Below are 23,383 nucleotides of genomic sequence, written 5' to 3'. Positions count from 1 at the left end.
CAAACAGGATGGCATCTTAGCCTCAATTCACACTTTAGCTCTCTTACTAAATGTGTGCTGATTAGATTGAGAAAAAAAGAGAGACTTGGCCCTGAAAAAAAATCATGCTGCGATTAGATATGCTAGAATGCATACTAAGCTACAAACAGCCCAAGTATTTCTGTTGCTTCTCATACAGTTTTGTTTCGCTTTCCACATTGAAGCATTTTGTTTGAGCTGGACCAATAAAAAACTTTCATAAGTGCAATTACAGTTTTCACAACAGCTGCATGCTAGAATAGCTGTTAAAACACCAGATACAGGCAAGCTCTTCTGGTCGGTGTTGCTCAAAGGCTACATATAGTAACAATTCTGTATAAAAGTAACTATCAATTGGAGGAACATTTTCTCCACAAACATCCCTCCCCCGGACAACTGACATGCAATTTTGACTTTCAGGAAGTCATTTGATCCTTTTCTTCAAATCAAAGCTAAACCATTATCAAGCAAATTTTAAAGCAGTTATTTAAAATATACCAATACCACATGAAGTTACTTTACTTCAGTGTCCCAATCCAATCTTGAAGACTGCAAAAAATTACTGAAGTCAAGAAATTATCTACCATATACCTAGTACCTGCTTTTCTGACTACCTACTTTTTCTTTCATTTATGGTAAAATATGCACAGTTTGTTTAAACGAGAGCTAAGCTGACAAAAGGATCTAAACACAACCATTCTCAGTATTTTCACCTGCATGTTAACAAACCTAGCTGCAATTTCAATTTCAGGATACTGAATAAACTAGGAAATTTTGTACTAGACCAGTACTGTGGAGCAGCTGAGGATTTTACTGGTGTGTATTCCCAGCACATGACCATCTTGTTATATTGATATGCACAACTTAAGAAATCTGTTCAAGAAGAAGTTGTATTAAGAGGGTTTCCCTTTCTCATTGTAGTCATGACATTGAGTTTTGTATTTCTGCCAGAACTGGCCACTATTATTTAAAGAAAGGCTACTAAAGAACAGGCTTCATTCTACTTACAAAAAGTTAGTAGATATGGGCACTTAATAAACATCAACAATTAGTAATAATAAAGTAAAACATGACTGTACATTCATCTCAGTTTTTACTAACTAGTTTCCAGCAGATGTCACTTCACTAATGCAAGGATTTCCTCATACTTTTTCCAAAAGTCATCGCCCTCTCTCGCACTTTGCCCAGCATAGGTAAATAACCACAAAAGACAGAGCTGGAAGAGTCCTAATTAATATCACCATGACTGCAAAAATGTTCCAAGCAAATGCTTTACCATGAACCATAAGATTTATACAAGTATCACTGAACAGTCACTTCATGCTTTTCAACTTCCAGTGTAGCTACTCAGTACCACTTCAAAGTCACCATTTTCTAATGCCAGCCTTTTATTAAATGCCAACTTGCAAAATAAGCTACTAGAATCCAGGACAGGGGACAGGGAGAGTTAAAAAAGGGAGATAGGTAGGTTTAGTTTCCCCATCAGGTCAACAACCCGACTTCACTTAAGGCACAGCTGCATAATCACTGCTGCCAACACAGAGGAAGGAGCCAAGAACACACTGTTACAGGGGGAGAAAACATTAAGATGTCCCCTTTCAAGCATGAGGCAAGTCACATACAAGGCCTTTCACTGATCTGTAATGGCTTCAGAGTGAAGAAAACTAATTTGGTATTGTTCAGCCCAGCAGAAGTGAAATCCGACCATTTCAATGAAATAATGCCTTTGGAAAATTAATATATGCCAAAAGAAAGATAAAAGTTTCAATTCTAGCTTTTGGTCTCATTTGTCAGTTTGTTCATTTTAGATTGGAGGGTTTTTGTTTGATTAACCTCTGCCAAGTATTTGCTCTACAATGTAAATTAGTGAGACTGCCTACAGGCAGCACACTGTATCTGCACCTGCAAAAGAAGTTCATTCCATTTTAATAACTTAAAGAATCATTTGACATTAATCACAGGAGGCACAATTCATCCACAAATACCTGTGTTTCTTTTGATCTAATGTAATCAGAACAGTAGTAATTTTATTTAGGTTTTCAAAATTGAGGGCTAAGTATAGACAAGCTAGTCATCCCAGTGAATTCAGTGAGATCATTCATCTTCTTAAAGGTAAGCACACACAATAGTCTTAGGAGACTGTGAGGAACCTATTATAAACACACAAACACCTTGTCCTACTCTACGGAATTTGCATTATAGTCCTTTTTGGGCTATACAAATGTATTTTAAAACCCTGATTGTTCAACACACAACTAACAACTAAAACATGCATTTTCAGGTCAACAATTCATATCAATTACTAAACTTTTATAAAAGTTTTATATAAGTTTACAAAGTTAGACTGGTTAGTCACTGATGGCTTAATAGGTATTTTCAAGCCTTCGTACAAGTGATATTCTAAGCAAACTTGACAAAGCTTCTTTTTCAACTTTTATTTTGTGTTTTATATATATTTCCATAAGTGTTCAGATTTTGCCAATTAAAACACCCCCCAAACTTTTCAAAAAGAACAAGAAAAACTCGTAATAAACTACTGCTTAGTTTTCTGCATTATGTAATGTACAGACAAGGATCTACTATCCCTTTATTTATTTGGACAAGTTGCAGCAGCAGGCTGTCTGCCTCTTCCCCTGATGACAGTAAGCCACATGTGAAGAGTCAGCTTGAAAACTGCTATTCAGTTCTCCAATGAGGCAAGTAAAGTAATATAACTTGTCTACATTAGTCTTAAGTTTCTAGAAAAAAGAAAAGTAAATTGCAACAATAAATTCCAGTTAATTCCAGAGCTTTGAGGGCTATTTCACAGGTCAAAAGATGGATTATAGCCATAACAGACAAAAAATTTTCTAGTCAATAAAGGAAAATTCAGTTTTAAATCATTTACTACCTGCTAAGTAATTTCTTCCTACACATATTTGTGAAAGAAGACAGATTTTGAATTTAAATATTTTTGAAAACTCCCTTTATTTTCTTTTAATGTTCATGGTTTAACAGTTACACTGAAAAGAAAAAGAACTCAAAATATCTTCCTCTTACATGACATCTTAGGTAATCCAATACTCCTCAGAGATGCCCATGTGGAGAGATCCATGATTCAACTTTAACTCTTTTTATGAATGTGAAAAAAAAATAAACTGACTAGTACTATCATAATGATGAAGATATATAGAGAGATATATTAAAAAAAAAGAAAAAGTTTCTAGCCAATTAGAAATTGAGAGTGTGCTATTATGTGCATGGACAAATTCAATCCAACCCATGACTACAGATTCTGTCTATCTAAACACACAGACACGTACACATAAACTCCTTGAAGTTTTAGTTTGTCCTGGGCATTTCCCAATTTCGTAAAATCCAAAATCAACTAATCCAAAATCAACCACAAACACACCCAAAATACAGTCGCAATTTAAATGTGTAAGATGTATTCTGTCATTCACAATATGGAAAATAAGATGAAGCCGACAACATAACCATTCTTACTAAAAAGTATCTATTTGCTTTCAAAAATACTGGGATGTTATTCCCCATTTCTTTTAAAAAGACCCTCTAAGTTATGAAAACATCAGGGACAGGATCTATTTTTGAATTGTACCTTAACAGTTCCTAAGACGTGATTTTTTCAACTGAGTTATTCAAAAGGCATCATTAAATCTTGTTGCAGATCATGAACACAACAGACTACCTCAAATTATAAAATTAGACTTTACCTGCTATTAAGCTTTTGAGAGCTGGTAAGAAGGACCTAAGGAATCACACCAGCACACAGCAATCTACTTGAACTGACTCTAACTGACTCTACCCTACACTAACTCTAACTCATAGGAATGATGGTTCATATACTCATCAATGTTAAAACATACTCTGTAATGAAGTATCTTTTGTCATAAAAACTGCTTAGAAGTTGTCTAGTCATATTTTTTCACACTGTGAGGACCCAAAGTTTAAAATACTTACTTAGGATATATTGGCTCATAAAGATACTTGTCTCTTGCTGATGGGATTTCAAAAAATAAGATGTATCCATTTGCAGTCTGAAAGAGAAATACTGGTAAGATAAATATCTAGTCTCAGCATGAGTAAAATCTGCTAATCTTATGTGATTTCTATGTATGTCTCATATATTGAACTCAAATATACATTAATTCAGACATTTAAAATACTGTGTGTTTATATTAATTCCAGATAAAATCCATACCCACCCTTAAAGTCAAGTGAATTGAAAAACGGAAAAACAATCCTGTTTATGCACCAGTCCATCAGAAATTTTCCTCCAACTCATACAAACCTATAAAACCTGACAACTATTTCAGATATGTAGAAATATCTGAATATTTCTAAATAATTCCTATCAACTACATGAATTATGTAGAAAACAAAGTAGAAGGTGGGAAGTACCTGAATAAACTCTCCAAGTGTTTGAACACAAACGGACACTACTGAATGCAAAGAGTTCAGTACTGCCTCTCAGTGTTGGTCATCCAGGTAATTACCAAAAATCCTCACATCACTTATCTTTAGCTACCACAAAACCTGTAAAAATTCAATCCCAAGCCATGTTCTGTCATTCTGGAAGAATGACTTCATACTATATACAGGGAACAAATACAAATCATTTAGTTACCTGATGTTCCAGTCATACCTAGAAGCTGCTTGCATAAGCTTGAAACAAGTAGATGACCAATAATGTTATGTGTTCAAAGCAGTGTCATTTGTTTACAGCATGAATTTATTTTATGGGCAAATTGGTAAATGCATTTTGGTTAAATAGCATTTCCATCCAATTATTTTAATATGGGCTGGGCATGTATCCAAAGCACTGGAGACAAAAAGCACTGAAATGAACGGTTTCACATTTCTTTGCAAGATTGGTTTCCTTTTCTTTGAATAAAGCAACACTCTTGTTAGCTTAATGTATCATTTCATAGATGATATTCACATTTCAGTCAAACATTTCGCTTTAGAAAATTTGTGCTTTGGCTTTGAATTCCAAGAAACACTGTTATTCTCATTCAAAGCGAGTATCTTTTTCAAGCAAGAATAAAATCTGAATAATAATGGTGAGCTTGAGACAGGGTGACAATAAATGGAAGCCTTTCTGTGTGCTGTAATATCATGTTCAGGTATTATGTGGTAAAGAACCGTCTTCATTTCTAACATCTTTACAGGTTCATTCCATTACATCATTAAATATTTAACCCCTAAGTTACCTTATCCTGGAAAGAAGAGTAAAACAATACTGTGAAGTACCTTTATACTGATAATAAGGTACAAAGGGCCTTACTGAACACTATCCAAAGCACAAAGTTGCTATTGTTACAGGTTCATTTCTAAATAGAGCCTCAAATTCCATGAAGAGGGGGATGAAGTGTAGAAGCATTCAAGCACAGACTTCTGGCAAATTGATCATATTCATTTACAGAGGTTTCATTGCTTTAAAAACATTTGAGTGAAACTTACTAAGTAACCATCACTGTCATCCATTCCCTGATCATTCTAATCTTTGACAGTCAGAAGTACAAACACTGAGAATCTTGCCAGGGATTTCATAACATGGTTTCTTGATACCATGTTTAATAAAGCTCTGCCTTAGCTATGGGAATGCACGCTGAAGAGCAGCCTGTATTGAAGGACTGCCTGTAACGTGGGAAGGACCAAAATGCCTTCTACATTTCTCCATAATGAAGCATCTTGACCCAATTCCTAAGTTTGATTTACTACTAGAATTAGCTACCTGGATGTATGTACTAATCTAAACAAGAAAAAGTATTTCCCAGTAACACTGGAAAAATCACAAAGGCAGCAATATGAAAAAAGAAACCACAAAATATAAGGGGTAAAAATAAGATCTGTCTAGGAAATGTGCCAACAGTTTAACAACAGAAGATACTAGTGGAAAAAGAAGTTAGAATTTGTAGGGGATGGTGACACTGAAAATTGCTTAAGCTTGTTTAACTGCATACCTTTACAGTTACTTGAGGTACGTTATAAAGCTTGATATACTGGCCCAAAGTCTGCCTGCAGTACAAATAATATTTACCTCAAAGCATATGCAGTTAAGTGATGTGTTTTCATAAAGACACTTTGAATATTTGGGCTGTCAGAAACAAAAAACATGGTGTATCACTGGTATGGTGAACATAAAATTCAGACTACATTCCATATGATGATGTCATTAAAAAAAAAAGGAAAAAAAAAAAGAATGTACCACTTCATTAATAAGTACGTACTAAGCCTTATCTTCACCTTCTTAAAAACAAAGACTTACTACAGAAAATTACTACAACCAAGTACTCATGAGCACAGGTAGTAATAGGTGATAAACATCACCTAACTCAGCTTTCAAACTGAAATGTTCAAGTGTTGCACAGGACTTCAGTAATTAAGTGATGCTAACTCAGTTCAAAATCACTGGGTTTTTCATTAAAAACTTGCTTTGTCATCGCTCCTTCATTTGAATGTGTTAGTTAAGAAAAAAGAGAAAACTATTCACTTGGACAGAATTCTTCTTGGGCTGAGAGTATCACACATCTGCAGAAACACCTTCTTCATTAAAGCTCCAAAAACTGACTTTCTGCCCTGTCTCACTACAACAAAACCAGCAATACTGTAAATGCGGTCTTTCAGTAGGACTCAGTAACTGTTCCAAATTAAACTATATCTTTTTTTTAAAGTATACTGCAAAACAGCTTATGTTAAAACCACCATAACTAGCATGCTTGACTATATCATTTGTATACATACACCTAGGGATGAAATACCATCCTATGAAACACAAAGAATATTAGAAATCTTATTACAGTCATTATTTTATAAATGATGATCATTTAGAATTTTAATTCACAGAACTTTAGCTTACAAAATGAGACTTTATGGGCATTTACATTCTGACACTATCTGCCAAAAAGAGCACTGTACATTTAGTTGCAGAAAAACTTTAAAGTTCAGTACTGAAGTGGCAAAAACTAAAGCTAATCTGTCAGCTGAACCACAAGGTCTCTTGAGCAAATGGATCACAACATCTCAGAAAAAAAACTCCCACAATATGCAAAGTAATTAAATATAAAAATTCAAATTTCCTCTGAACTACTACTTAAAGGTTTAATTAAAATGTGTTTGGTGCAATATAAAATTGAAGAACTCTTTTTGATCCACAACAAAAATTACAGAGATCTTTCTGATTTTATTGATAATTATTAGTACTCACTGAGAATATAATCTGGCACTAACAGAAATACTTAACTTCATTGATTTCATCAGATATTCTAGGCCATTTTAATACTTTAGACTAATTATTTACTTGCATTAACTTGCATTATGCAAAAGAAAACCAGACCATGGGAAGCTTAGCTGATTTATGATTATCATGATATTGCTAGAGAGAATAACTCCTCCATAAATCATCTAGTGTTTTCCACTAAGATAACAATATCTAATTTAAGATCTGGCCATAATGTTAAGACCTGACCAAAAGACATCAAGAGGATTATCCCATATTGCAACTCTTATAAAACTGTACTTCCACCTTTCTTGTGTTCACCTTGCACCTCAGACTTCAAATACTGCTGCTGAAATAGTCCAAAGTACTGTGAACACAGCACCAGCTATGAAACAAGACTTTATTTCCATGTGAGACAAGATCTCATCTCTAAGATTCCAAACAGAAGAGTTCACATATCACTTATCACTGCCCTTGTTTCTGTGTTCTCAGTGACTTGCAATATTTTTTAACCACCAAAAGCCAGTAATAAGACCACAGTTTCATCTCTTAAGACTCACCTTTAAACTCTATTTATCAAGTTAAACATAATTATGTTACCTAAGTCCACAACTATTTCTTTCATTCACATAACTTTACATTACCGTATTATTTGTTACCAGATTACTAAAGTAATGAGATGTTGTATCACCCCCTGCCTATACATCTAACCACTGTTTTAAGACAAAGAACTGCAGTTCATTCTCACAGGGAAAAATTAATGAATTTTAACAAAAGAAAGCTTCTATTGTCTAAAAAGTCCTTGGTATCATTATATATTTTCACAAGACAAGTATCAATTAAATGTATTTACAGTCTGCAAGGTTCTATAAGCACAGAAATTGGTAAAACAAACTTTTGTTTGCAATAGTTTAACCAGAGTAAGAAGGAAAAATTCTACTTACCGAAACAGCTATCATTGTGCTGTCAGGCCGCCATTCTGCTTGTTTGTAAGGTCCAAACTGAGAAGCTGCTTTTGAAAGTTCCTTGTAGCTTACGATTAATACACTTGGCTGGGGGAAAAAATATAAATCATTATATCTCATATCTAGTAGGAATGAAATGCTTTATATGTTGTGCTATACCTGTTAAGAACTATGTCTCCTTAAACACCTACAACATGTTTCCCTTGAAGGAGGTTAAAAATGAACTTTAAAGAAACTTCATGGAGAACTGTTGCCACACTGTCATTCCCTAATCTCTTTCAAATCCAGGATGTTTGAATAAAATACTTAATTACAGCACAGTAAGGAGTCATTACAGAATACAGAAATAGTTTCAATTTAGATAAAGGGTAACTGATGCTTAAGATGAACAGACACACCTCAAACAGGCTCCTATAATGACAAGGACTGTCAAATGAATTAGGATGAAATATTCTATAGAATATTTGGTACAGACAATTTGCTTAGTTTCTACTAAATGAGCAGGCTGTTGTATTAAAGAGAATGATAATCAGGAAATTTGTTTTCTAGAACAGGTTGTCAGAACCTGCTGAAAATCCACCTCTAGAGTTAGCTGGAAGGATTTTGCAAGTAATGAGGTGCCCCCATTAGCTCCTTTCCTTCTGGGAAGGGAGAAAAGCTTTGGGGTGATGGAAGACCAGACAAAGCTACCATGGGCACTAAGCCTTCATTCCCTTTCATGAATGCAGTAGAGAGCTGCAACACAAAAACCTAATGCAAAGTTGCCCTTCCTTGCTCTAGTGCTTAGAAATGTTAATTCTCCTTAAATATATTGCACATCTGTTTCTATTTTCTTGTTCTTGGATGAATAATAGTTTTCAGCTTAGATGGGTATTTCTCCTTCCATTATCCTCCAACACTTAAAGGACACAAAAGTTAAATTAAGCAGGACATACTTTTTGTTTTGTCAAAGAAGTTACCCCTCATCTTCATACCTAACTTTATCAATTTCAGTTGTCATTCAGATTTGGATCATCAAACATTGTACCAAAAAAAGCACACTGAAAGGGAACCAAGAGGGTACAGAGTAACCACTCATTTAACTGAAATTAACCACAATACCACTAGGCAAAGCTCCCCACAACAACCACAGGTGACAGAAGTTTAATACTGTTCTTTGCTTACTTGATGGACCAGGAGAATCAGTACAATAAATATAAGACATTAATTCTATCCACAAATCTTGTGAGTGTCCATCACTCCAGAATTTAGTAATCCTAGTTAGAATTCCATCCTATTTGGAATCACTTCTTTCAGTTTCCTTTCAGCTGAATTAGTGTCAGATGGGAAGTCTTAGCTTTGTAAATTCACAGCATGACTCGGTGTGCAGCTAATGGCATTATTCTTTAAATTTCACACCCACACAGAACTGAATTATCAAAAATAAAGTCAAACATTTATGAAGTATAACAAGCACATTAATCTTTACCCTAAGAACTATGTGAACCAGCTTTTTCAACTTGAATGGCTTATTTTGCATCAAATTATTTAACATTAAATAGATAACTAATTATTATTACTAGCAGATTCTAGTTGATTGTTCTCAATGAACCACACAGCCTTTCACTGATTGGCTTAGAACCACCCTAACTGCCTTAGATATACTGAGAAAAAGCAGTGTCTTGGTAATCTGCATCATTACTGCAAACCTGGAGATCATTTTTAAGCACTTCCATGCCTGAAGCATTTTAGCTGCTGGCAAAATTAGAAACTCAGTAATACACAATTTTCTTTCTATATTACTATTTTTACAGAATATAATTACAGTATTTATAGTGTAGAATTCATGTGACACCGATTCACATAAAGCTGCTATTACATCTTTGAAGATGGAAGAACATTCTATGTACACATCAGCTACAAGATTTATACAAATTTATTTTTAGGCTTTGTGACTCACAGATGAGGACTTAAGCAGTTAAAAATTATTGCTTGCATTCAAACTGTTATCTTTCTGTAGTTTAAGTAGCTTCTTATTAGAAAGCAGACCCACTTCGAATTAAATAGGTCACAAATGTTACCTAGCGAGATGTCAAATAAGGAAATATTGCACTGATACTAATAATTTCCACATACTCCAGAACTCAAAAGCATGAATTCAGACATGAAGAAAACCCTAACCCCGTTTAAAAGCTTTCCACAGATGTGTGAATGGTCTGGATTAACAAAGATAGAAGGAGAGCTCAAGACCCTGCTCTTCTTATGCATGAGAAACAGTAATTTTACATCTGAAGTCATTTATTATATCTAAAGTGACTGAAAACATATATTGGCACAGGAATATTTCTGTGAACAGGAATATGTGTCCACCTAACTACTTGACTCAAGCACAGCAAGCTACTGAACATTCATTTTAACAAATAAAACCAAAGCAAACAAAAAATCAAAACCAAACACCAAAACAAAACCACCCACCAAAAACCACCAAAAGTGTCGGGGGGAAGGCTAGTTAGTTAGATACTCTCCTCTTTTTAGTTTTATATATTTAATTCATACCCTGTATAGAAATAGTAGGGGTTTAGATTCTATTAATTAGAATTTTTCCTAAATCTTTACCTTTTTTTCTGTTAAGAAACCCCATACCTCCATATAAGCTTCATTACAATTCCAAGTCTTTTACTCTTCTCACTTCTGCATGCAGCTACTAACATTATGAACCTACGCAGGTTAAGCTCAACTAACAAATTATGCCCACTGTCACAAAAAAAACAATATATTAATCCTTCTTCTTTAAAATACTTAAAATCCACTTGCTGAAATATTAATGGTAGAGCCACAGCTTTGGGAAAAACTGGATTCCAGAAACATAGCAAAATAAAGACTTGTTTAAAAAGAAGTAAAAAATTTATTTAGAGGAAGAAGCAAACACCTTCAGTTGTTAAGGAAGAAAGAAGTCAGTAAGCAAGTCACAATTGCAATTTAACATTAAAAAAGCTCCCCAAAATAGATAAGAAGAATATCTAGCATTTTTTAATCTGCTGCAAAGAAATTCTAGCATTTTGTTATGGTACTTTTGTCTCTCAGAAGGAATGTAAGGTCAGGCAAAACAGAAGCTGCCACTCATTTACAAAAGGAACTGTGGCAGTGGATGTTTACAGGATAAGAAAATGGTGAAAAGAAAAATAAGAAATGCAACCTTAAAAACAATAGCACTACTATTACTAACGTGTAAACAAACTCTCCAGTACACTAATTAAAAGTACTGAAAAGAAAAAGAACTTGTTCTCATAGCTAAACTTTATCTCCTTCCATCAATCAGCTGTGAAAAAGAACATGTTCCACAGTTGTTACTCAGAAGTTTTTATGCTTCACAACAAGGTTTTTCTAGAATTAAACATGCCTCTTTTTTACTGGTGTGAGATTATAACATGAAAGCAAATCTGGTTTACATTACCAGAAATTAATTGCACTATTTAGTAAAACAGCAAGGTAGCAAGAAAGCTCCATCCACAAAGCCACCTAAATTCAAACTACCTAAAAACTCACAGGTGCTTCATTGTCAGTTGTACATTAAGAATCCCTCTGGACTTTCCACTATGAAATACAAGATCTGTATCAACATCTGGACAAAATACCTATGCAAACAATCAAAAAAACTGCAACATAAAACACCACAGCCAAACCCATGATGAAATAATCCCTAATTGTTACTGTTTAACTTAATTCTACCTGACCTAGTACAGCAACTTGCTCACTTACCAAGTATTAGCAACATAACCTATGTCAGAACACTTAGCCATGTATAACATAATTTTTATTAAAAAATCTATTAAGGTATACAAACCCTGCAGCAAATTCTCTCAGCAAGCTTAGATATGGGAAATTACCAATTAACTTACCTTAACACAAGCTTTCTACAACATTTGATGAAAATGCAAATCAAACTGACATTAACCAACTGGAAAAAGATACAATCATTTGACAGAATATAAAATAATGAAAAAATTTAGTTTCCTTAAACCAGATTCTCTGGTTTGACTGCAGGTTCACGACAAACTGTGTGTATTGTTGATTTTACAAGTAGGTTGGCAAATACAGTAGAAAACTACTAAGTCTGAAAAGCAAACACATGACCTGACAGCACATATGCAACATGGTCTTATGTATAAGTTCGGGTTTCTTAATGTAACTTCAATCCAAGAACCTGCATGACTGTGAATAATTGTTCAAACCTAGTATTCTCATCTCCTGACTATGTATTACTCTAGATATCAAAAATCCGTCCCACCGAGGATAAAGAAGCCATTTCTTTGACAAACACCTGTCCTGTTTAGTTTTATATGGCAAATGCTTTAACGCTTCATTAGGCTGTAGGCATGACACAAAAATCAAAAATGCTGTTCAGAAGAGCTTATGATCTAAGTGACAAAGATAAGGCTGGGAGAAAACAACAACACAGAACAGAATGAAAGTCTGGTGACACTGTGCAATTTATTTTGTCACTATATGGTCTGTGCTTTGCTTTAAATGCTGAAGCTTTGTAAAATTACAAACTAATAAAACAGAAAGGTTATATGGAGAAAAGCAAACATGTGCACATAAGAAACAGAAAAATTTCTATAGACCACAAAAGGCCATTTTGTCAGTAACAGAATGGTAACTGACAAATGGAGGTGACGAATTTCTAAAAGCAATGTTAATTATAAAATCATAACTCCTTTAATTTAATTTTGAAAGTATTTGGAAAGCTTAGAATCAAGGGAAGACCCACCCAACAGAGCAGACACAGCTTCCAATCGTGTGTTCCATGGCTATTGTGAAATAATTCAGAAAAACAAAGTGCAGAATTGTCAACCACTACCTCTCCCAAATGAAAGTTTTCAGTTAACCTACTTCCCAAAAATGCTGCCAAAAAGCAAAGGCGCATTCTATACATCTTTGGTTTTCTCTTACATGCAACTAACTGGACACTGAAAAATCATAACTGAAAATGCATTTTCCCATCATGCATGTAATTATGACACCGTTTTCAGGGGTCATCTATTTTATAACACAGGAGACACTGAAAGCCTGTAAATCCTACTAAATAACCACATGACAATTTTGGATTTCATCAGATAAATTCATCAATACAACATTTTTTTCCTTATGTAACAACAAGTTTATCTTTTTAATAGAAGCAACAGCACAACTGTTGCTGTTGCTGACAAATAAAAAGAAATCCCCTTCTCAGACAAGTGTCTAAAGGGCCTAAATAAGAGATCAGCATTTTGGGGGTTAAACTACTAAGGAAGAAAACACAGTAAAGGGGTAGGATATCTTAACTTGCACTGATGCTATCTGTATCATATCGTTCACAATACACAGCCAACACAACCACTTATATCAAGACATCTTTGTCCCATTCTGCAGTCAAATTCTAATGAAAAGCCTCCAGAGGCTGCATCCAATTCTATTAAGAAAAAGCCACACACAATAATTCTGTAAATTATTCTGCTTACAGTTCTGAGATGAAAACAAACTTGAAAGCATAGCAAAAACATTTCTTTTTAACAGCCCTCATAAGTAAAAAAACACTACAGAAACAACTGCAGACAATTTTAATGCATTTATTAATATATCTTATGAACTTCATGCACTGTGTCACAAGTAACTCCCTTTATAGTGTGGCAAAATTCCAGGTTACAGAGATCACCTCCTCAACAGAAGCTCTGTTTTAGCCTATTGTATGCTTAGATTTAAAGCACACATTGACTTCAACTCTAATACGGCAACAGCTAGAGACTGAAGAGCACATTTGACAGAGCTGTGAGAGCTGTCTGAACATCAACTTACAAAGCACTTGAAATTAATACCAACTATTTGACAACTTAGGATTCTGACATGCATGCTTTCTCAAAAGCCTATTATAGTTCATTTAGGTGCTCAGACTCAGTATCAGATCATTAGAAAAAAAGAAACCAAAAAAGGAAGAAAAACAAGAGTAAATGTAAATCATAAGTGGAGAAGTATATAGGTAATCAAGAATTCTCCTCTGAATGAGCAGATGGGACAAACTACTCTTAGCTTGAAAGGGCTCACAAAACTGGCTTTGACTGATGAGAGTCATAGCAGATATTCCCAACAACCTACAGGAGATTTCATTAAATATTGAAGGCCAGTACTTATTCCTGTCATTGTCACAAGTTTGTTAACACTAAAGAAAGGAAACGCTGAATGATATTTATATGTACAACTACATCAGCAGACTATTCTTGCTGTACACAACTCACTTGTCAAGAGTTAGGCAGGGAACTCCACTCATCTATGACACCTTCTTCCTTAGCTACATTATCTTGTCTCTTAATACCTAGAGCCCTATGGGTGAATTTCCAGAATTCAAAAGGTAACTAAACCAATTTAAAATTAAAGCCACAACTGTCAAAGGAGTAACACTTTCAAAGGGCCAACTATAATGTTCCTTTCATTCTTTCATCAACTAAATAAACAGGTTTCTATTTGTTCATAAGGCTTAACAGCCCTGTAAAACAACATCACTAGTCCATCACAAGCTCCATTAAAATAGAGGCACAAGCAGGAAAGATGATGACACACAGGACTGCACAGCTGCCTTGTGAAACCTCATCTTCAGTTCCCAAGTCAATCTATCAAACAGCAATTATCTCATTATACCATTTCAGAAAGGTTCTATAACTTGCTGATGTTTCTAATTTCAAGCATCCAACTACTTAAACTACCAGAATGAAAATGTTTGACAAGCTTTTCCATGCTATCAATGAAAATAGTTAAGCTGGCCCTTAAGTGTCAAGGTATTATTTACAGTAGACCTAAAACTTCTGATGTAAGGAAAATGTTTGGAGCAGAGGTCTCCACAATGGGGTGTATTTAACAGAATCCAATGGGGAGCAAGAAAGGATTTTTTTATACCACTAAAAAATAAAATAAAGTAAAAATTTTAAAATGTGTTCATTTTGGTATTACCCCATTCTTTCTTTTTCCTTTTCAAACTCTGGAAGAGGCATCCAAGAGACATGGTTGATGCCCAGAGACTACTAGTGTATAAGAGCATTTGAATAATGTTCTTAATAACACGATTTAACTTCTGGTCGCCCAGAATTGGTCAGGCAGTTGGACTAGGTGACCAATGTAGCTCCCTTCTAAACAGACTAAAAATTATATGCATGTGCTACTGTACTGGTATACACATTATCAAGCATACAAAATGTAGTTTGTGTACAGACTACATTGTGTATGCTTGATAATGTGTATACCAGTACAGTAGCACAGGCATATAATTCATAAATAAATGTCAACATATCTGGGGGCTGTGCTCAACAACCTTTCACCAATACTGGTTCATGATCAAAATCATTCACCAGAGTGGTCTTCTCTGTCTACAACCCAATCTCTCCTTACATGTAAAAAGTCAAGAACTTTTTGGTTCAAAAACACTAGCAGAATTCCATCTGTTTTTTTTCAACACCAGTTACCCTGTTTTGAGTCTTAATACCTACAATGATTCCAAAACAGGAAACAATCCACACTTTGGGATCAACTTTCCTTAGTTCCACTAGTTCTTAGTCCACAGTAGGTGAAAAGGAGTTTTAAACATGACTATGCCACCTTAAAAATACACATACTGAATGTAAACTCACACACCTGGAAGCACTTCAAAGAGCTGTTTCTGAAAATTTCAAAACAGAACTTTTCCCAGTCTCATCACCTCATTCTTAAATGAAACCTTTGATACATAGCTGAGATAGTAACAAGTCTAAACAAGAATACCAGCCAGAAGGCTTTTCTGTGACAAGAAATCAAGTTAGTGCAACCTGGCAGGTTTATCCTTGTTCCAAAAACTGTACTTCTGACCAATGAAAACATCTTCTAGAATGCAATAATTAAATTGAAAAAAAGAAAAGCCTGGGGGAAAAAAAACCAACAAACCACATTCAGGACCCCAGCTAAACATAATGCAAGAAATTCTCTTTTAAAATGACCTTGACCAAAACATTTATTCTTCCAGGTTTCTGATAACAGGCAGTTTTCCACAGAGGCCATGAGACTGTAACATATTTTTCAGTTTAGGATCAGTCAGCGGGTCAGGCCTGGTGCCTGTCGGCACCTTCCTCAAAAGCACCCATTACAAACAGAATCAAAACCTATTTAAAAAATATTAATGGCCTGTAAGTTTAGTCAACTCTTCTGCACCAAGTGAATTCTTCTAGTGCTGTTTGTAGCAAGTCTTACAATGTTTAACGTTTCAAAACAAGTCTAAGCATGCAAGCTAATGAACCTCGTCCTTGAAAACAGACCATAAAGTAAACTACATTCTAGACAACAGGGCACATCTTGTGAAGCATTTCATGAGCCCGTTGTTTTCTATGTCTTTCCACAAAAAAGATCAGTTCTGCTGTGCTGACAGACTACAACTAAAGGTTCAACAACTGGCAAAAACTAAGAAGTGTACACTTTATATACACTGTGTGCCACAAACCGAAGAAATCCATGTGCTGGCTGGATACCTGTCTAGGTTCAAAAAACAGCATGAGCACCCCAGCCAGGAACTAGTGAACAGCCTTACTGAGCACAATAAAACATAACGTGATGAAATTGCTGCATAACTTAAAACAAGATTTTAAGGCTATGACTGTCATTTGACATCTTTCAGTATCATCTTTCTAAAACTGGATTGTTGGTTTTCCCTGGTAATCTGAGATGAACTCTATAAACCACCTGGATCTAGAGATATTTATAGACAGATTTAGGGTCTAATCTAGGCAGTATTTAAAAGGATCCAGCATCAAAATTTAAAGTCAGTATCACAGTTTTCATTGACTGCATCAAATCAAACTGACAAATAGCATTTTTGCTATCAGACTAATACAATGTGAATTAAAAGCAAGGTGATTAATGTCAATTATTCACACAGTTTCCAACTAGATTTAGCTAAACCAGCACTTTCCACGGAAAAGCCATGACAAGTCTTCTTTTAGAGCCACAAAACTTTCAAACTTTCCATAAAAAGAAAACTTAGTGAACTTCTGTGCTACCACATTCGGGGTAATGATAGCGTTTCTTCCATGTTTTACAAAGAATGCTTCATATGTTCTATATTCATAGGTTCGTTTATATAAAACACAGAAAATACAAAGGCAAAAGACATGAAACATATATGCAAAAAACCCTACACTGCTACAAATACTCTTTATATTAAGCACAAGCAGAATGTACAGTCTCAAAAAGAAAGTTGCTTGGAAGTTTAATTTTTTAGGAAAAACCAGTGTTAACTGTAAGCAGATAGGTGTTGCATATTTCCTTAAGACTATACTGCTATCACTAAACACCGTGGATAACCCCTCAGCTTCACAAATACCTGTGAATATCCTGTGAAGTTAGCATCAAATTTTACAACCGTTTCTGGAAGAAAAAAAATTAGCAGACGACGGGGCTTTTCAGCTGGTAGAGCAGCGTCCGAGAGCTTATAAAATGATGGATACTCACTCTGCAGTACCAGATGCTTAGCTGCGATGGGAACAAAACGGCGAAGAAAGCTCTCTGGGGATCCGTCTGGATGTGAAGCGGTCGCTCCAGGGACTCCAGAGGACACAAGAGCCTCTTGGGCCAGCCGCTGAGGAAATACATGGCTGAAGATTTCCAGAGGAGCTGGCGCTCAGCCTGCTCTAGCCTAGGCGGGGGAACAGCGGGGACATCAGCGGAAGGAGAGATACAGCGTCCGCGGCAAGCCACGCATAATCACCGGCACACCGACGGGACCCCTGGGCTCAGCACCACTGGGGACGGGGGGCTGAGATCTCCCCGGCGCAGGGACGAGAGAGCGCCGTAGCCGCCGGGGGCGGAGGAGGATGCGGGCTGGGCAAGGGCCGAGCGGCCTGCGGGAGGCGGCGGCGAGGGGGACGCGGCCGGGCAGTCACTGCTCCGAGCAGGCGTCGGGTCGCTGCGGCGGCGGCAGCGGCGGCTCCGCCCTCCCGCGGGTGTCTTGCCCGCCCGCGCTCCGGATCGGTGTCGTCGCCGTCGCCGAGGCCCCCGCCGCCATCTCCTCCCCCTTCCGCTTCCGCTCCTCTTCCTACTCCTCCTTCTTCCGCTCCTCCTCTTTTTTCCGCTCCTCCCCCTCCGTCTTCTCGTTTTCTCGCTTTTCCTTTTCCTCCTCCTCTTCTTTCTGCTCCTGCTTCTTCTCCTTCTTCTTCTCCCCCTCCTCCCCTCGCTCCGGTGTCCGAGGCCCCGAGGAGCGGTAGCGGCACGGGGGGAGGCGGGCCCGGGGCGGGCCCGAGCGGGAGGAAGTGACGTCATAGAGCTGCCGCGTCACTGGTCCGGGCGGAAAAGGCGCCCCTGGCGTTGGGGCTGAGTGCGGGGACGGAAGGGAGGGGAGCGGCGGGGGGGACAGAGAATCAGAGCCAGAGGTGGCAGGATAAGGAGGAGTGGGTTCAAACTTAAAGAGGGTGGCTTTGGAGTAGATCTGAGGAGGAAGTTATTTGCTGTGAGGGGGATGAGGCCCTGGCACAGGTTGCCCCGCGAAGCTGTGGATGCCCCGTCCCTGGAAGTGTTCAAGGCCAGGCTGGATGGGGGTCTGAGCGACCTGGCCTCGTGGCAGGGGGCTTGGAACTAGATGACCTTTGAAATTCTTTCCTACCTAGCCATTCTGTGGTTCTGTGATGAAGTCCACCTGAGACAGCCTTGTGAGTGTCCGGTGTGAACGTTGCCACTGAGGTGGTTTTGGGGACAAGGATGAGTGCAGGGCACAGTTGCTCACACAGTGAGTGTGCTGCATCTTGGGTTTGGCGTCAGGCTTCTGACAGGTGCTACCACAAACTTCTCTCCCAGCTGATGTGTTGGACTGAGCATCCACACTGTGTTATTTTTACCCAAGACCGGTTTGTTAATCTTATTTCCATCATTGCCCAGATGCTTTTATTCACACACTGTGGAGAGAGCAGGAGCATGTGGTATGAAGAATGGAAATTAGAGAGCTGTAGCTTTAGAGGTAGTAAATGAGGCTTGTTAGTCTTTTTCTATAACTGGAAGATAAAAGGAAATAGAAGAGAACTAAAGGTAAGCTCTTCATGCCATTGCAGGGGCGGTGCCTCTGTTGGAAAGAAATGGCTATTGGTAGAAATAATCAGAAGAGTTTTATGAATCAGTCCCCTTGCACTGCCTGTTAGAGAAGTTTGTCTGGACTGAGCTGTCTGGTAACTGGTCTTACTGCACAAATTACCCAGTGCTCTTCAAAGAACATAGGTTATCTGCACACCTAAGGCCTTCTCTCTCCCTGCAGCTTCCTGGTTACATTACCATATGAATTTTTGTTACCATCTGAGTACCATTTTCCAGCTGAAGTATTTTCATCTGAACACAAGCACAAAAAGAGAAGTGAGTTAAGAGAACACATATATTAGAATCCTAACAAAGCCATAATATAACTTGGAAAAAAATAGTAGTAATGGAACAAAATACCCAGATGTTTCATACCTTAGGCTTTTAAGTAGGGTAGTTGGAAATGCCTTAAAATCAAATTCACCACTCTCAAATATATGCCAACCAGTGCTTTATGCTACAAATACCCTCCTTGCTTTAGTCTTTTCTCAGAATCTTTTTGATCTGTGTTTTTGACTGCTAGCCTTTTAAATTAGGAAATAGAAGTTATGTTAGGAATGTGGCATCATCTCATTTTACTGTCTCTCCTGTTATTCAGGTTATGAAATAAATGGTACAAAATACACACTGAGGAATAGTTACAAGTATAGAATCACCCTTCTGGATTAATTGCATTTAGCCAAGTTCATTTTACTTGAAAGTAAGGAGAGATTTGTCAAAGAAATTCCATTAAGCAGTTAGTAAGAGACCTGCATGTTCCTCATACTTGTTTATAGCTTCCTTAGTTAATGCTGCAGCATCCTAACATGGCTGTGTAAGAAGCAAACATACTTCAGATCGTGCTGTTCATGCTGTGTGCCAAGACCAGTATTAATGAAGAAAACAGCTACTGCTTTTAGTAGTCACTACATGGTAGGATTTTGTGGTAACTGTACAAAAACTACAGGTTTTGGGCAAAAAGTAGAGACTGAAGCCTTTGCAATTTTTGGATTGCTGCTATTGTTCTTTTCTCTGTGGAAAGACACAAGAAATGAAGTTAGAAGTCATGAAGATTGCTCTATGTTGTTAAAAGTGTGACTACTGAAATCCTCATACCAATAATACAATTGTGATCCAAAGTATGTAATGGTTTTGGTACTTTTTTGTAGACTGAATCAAAACCAGATCTAGATGCCTAGGATGGTAAATCAGCAGTGATCAACTTTTTCTTATAATAGTCTGTTTCTAGTTGGCTAGAAAAGCATTTATGAGTCTTGCGGTATGGGAGTGTAACTCAAAATACTCAAGGATGCAAAAGTTGTGTAGAAATTAAATGTGTGCAGTGGGCCAAGCTCAGAGAGTTTCTTGAACAGCTCCGGCAGTGGATACCAAGGCGCAATTACAGGAGATAGTGGCAACACTAGGATAACAAAGCTCAAGGGAATTGTGAAAGCCCTTTATACACAAAGGTCCACTTGTCAGTTGTCATCAACTTCAAGTTGAAAATAAGTCTTGATTGCAGCTGCCTATTTAGTGACAGTCATGTGGTTTTGGAAACCACGCTCCTGAGGTGATTGTGTCCTGGTAAGGAAGAGCTCATGCAGAGCTGTGGGAACATGCAGGGACATTGAACTGTCATAAGTTTGGATATTAGCAGGCTAGTGAAAGGAAGGAGGAGATACTGCTGGTGACAAAGCAGGTCTGGAATGAAAATGTTGGATGAGGATAGCTGTTCTGTGTAGTTGCCTCTGTTAAGATGTGCAGGTGTTGGCCTGAGCTGTTCCTTAGATTGTGCAGCTAGCTCTCACCTAATGTGTTTGCAGCTCTTGCATGAGCAGTAACAGTATTAGTTCCTGCATGTTAAATTAAAAAAAAACAATTACTCCTCCCCCTGCTATTGTCACTGCTAGCAATATAACTCAGAGTAAAAGAAGAAAACTCAAAAAGACTGAGGCATGATCAGAGTCAGTGTCATAAAGTTTTTGCCATGCTGCTTACACATGCAGGCATTGTGTCATATAAAACACACTAAATGTGTGACACTGAGTGAGCATCTGTGTTATGTACATAAAAATGTCTTCATTTAGTCATCTTCACTTAAACTGGTTGTGGAACAAATGAGTTTTTTACCTTGCAGATTTCTGCTGATGGAATGTGAAGATTGCCATAGATTAGCCTGTTAATTAAACTGCCCATGTTGTTAGTCATCCACTGATCCACTAAATGGACGTTTATGTTGAAAACAGTTCCAGATAAACCGGATGAGGTAGGACAAATATCCAAACCATTTTCCCACAGACCATCCACAGAGGTGTTCTCAGAGGGTGAGTTATAATGGTTGTTATCATCCTTAAAGATGAAATCTAAAGTATCAAAATAATAATACCAGAAATTTTTAAAAAACCCAAACACTCCAAAACCAACCCAGTAAAAGGGAAGTGATTTCTTGTAACACCACAAGAAAATCTTGCATATTTTAAAAGTAAAAGGAAGAAAACCAAACAAACAGTGGGTTAGATGCTAAGGCTAGTCAGTTGCAATTAGTAAAGAGGAAAATCACTGTGATTATTTGAGACAATTTCTGAAATCAGCTGAGAGAGCTGGAAGGAGTATTCCTGTGAAGAAACTGTTAGGAAGAAGGGGAAGAACAGTTTATTATATTGTTACTACTCAATGCAGCAATTGAGTAGTAATTTGTGCTTAGGTACAGTAGATGACCTGAAGTACTGGGACAAAAACCAATAATTCCGGTGCAGAATACAGTACAGTTCTTAATCCTAATGTTTAGATTTACTTTCTGACAATTTTTCAAAGTTGTTTACTATATCCAGCTACATTTAAATACAGTAAAAAGCTAATTTTGAGCTAAGAAAATGCAACTAATAAAATCAATTAGAGAAATTCTAGCTGATTTTTCTAGTAGTCACTCACAAATGGTCACAAATTTATTTACCTTTTGATAATTTATAAATTAATGCAATTAATAATGATTGGTTTGAGATCATTCTCTGATTATATGTGATATGCTGCCATCCATTTTATAGTGTATTTTGTAGACATCACACAGTACCATTTCAGTTTTTGACTGAACAATTTATGTCACCAGCAGTATAAAACAGTAGCATTAGAACCCACTTTCCTGAGTTTTTCAGCAGTGTATTGCAGTAATGTTTTGGTTTGGGTTTTTTTTTCTTTCCAGTGGATAAACCAAACAACTGATAAAGTTGTATTCTAAATTTCTTAAATTTATATAGTATTGAAAAGTGGCTTTCACCAAGCATTCAAGAGCCCAAAGCTAAAATTTTCAAGCTTACTAGTGAATTTTAGAGTGGATAAAGTTATGGTTATGATTTAGTTAGAAATCAAATAAATTTGGGCTCAAAATACTTTCTTTTGTTTACTTATCTCTGAGAAAATAGAAAAGGAAATCATGACAGAGGTTATGCATTAACAACCATACCAATATATAAAACCAGACAAAAAGGGAGACAAATATTTCAAAGTTTTTGAATGCCAAAACCATGGTCTATCAGATTTAACATAGCTAGCACAACATTTGCTGAAAATCAAGGTTCTTCACATTATATAGCTCTGAGGAATTCAGTTTGGTTTTCATAACTGCTATAAGTTCAGTGGAGGGTATTAAAAAAAAGAAAGTCTTCTGCATCAGTAAAAATATCCCTAGAAATACAGTCTGTTCTTTCAGACTTCATTATCTGGGTTTCAGTGACTGGTGAATATGCTCTTGGTTTCGTGAATAGCTTACCACTGAAGTATTTGCTTTGTGTACACAATTACTTTGCCAAAAGCCATTGTGGTTTCTGAGCTGCATTCCTTTAATATTTGATGCCTGGAAGACGAAACATCCAGAATCACAGATCATTTTTGAAATCTCAACTTTAGAAAATAATTAAATTATTTTAGATTGTGGAACACACAGTGCTGCCTCCTATGCAAGCACTGACATAATGAACTGCAGATCATTTAATTGCATTAGGTCACTGCTGCTCAATAAAGAGTCTGTGTATAAACTATATATGACTTTGCAAGAGGAAAAAGGGATTGTAGAAGGAGCTAACTGACTCAGGTGTGCATTTACTAACATAATTTT

At 36.7% G+C, this 23,383-nt stretch overlaps 1 protein-coding gene across 5 annotated transcripts in view; it reads right to left on the bottom strand.

The window, feature by feature from the left end:
• Positions 1-18,229, bottom strand: part of RIC1 (RIC1 homolog, RAB6A GEF complex partner 1) — a 46,707-nt gene extending 28,478 nt beyond the window's left edge. For all 5 annotated transcript variants that reach the window (XM_036403222.1, XM_036403225.1, XM_036403224.1 and 2 more), the window contains exons 1-3: positions 17,686-18,229; positions 8,185-8,292; positions 3,979-4,055 (exon numbers count right to left, since the gene is read on the bottom strand). In XM_036403222.1, the coding sequence (XP_036259115.1) occupies positions 3,979-4,055; positions 8,185-8,292; positions 17,686-17,826 (326 nt within the window). In that variant the 5' untranslated portion in view covers positions 17,827-18,229. The remainder of the gene's footprint in view (positions 1-3,978; positions 4,056-8,184; positions 8,293-17,685) is intronic.
• Positions 18,230-23,383: the final 5,154 nt, after the last annotated feature.

Source organism: Molothrus ater, chromosome Z (genome assembly GCF_012460135.2).
Source record: "Molothrus ater isolate BHLD 08-10-18 breed brown headed cowbird chromosome Z, BPBGC_Mater_1.1, whole genome shotgun sequence".
Classification (NCBI taxonomy): Eukaryota; Metazoa; Chordata; class Aves; order Passeriformes; family Icteridae; genus Molothrus; species Molothrus ater.
The sequence above is the reverse complement of the archived record's forward strand: the minus strand, read 5'-3'. Positions and strand labels throughout refer to the sequence as shown.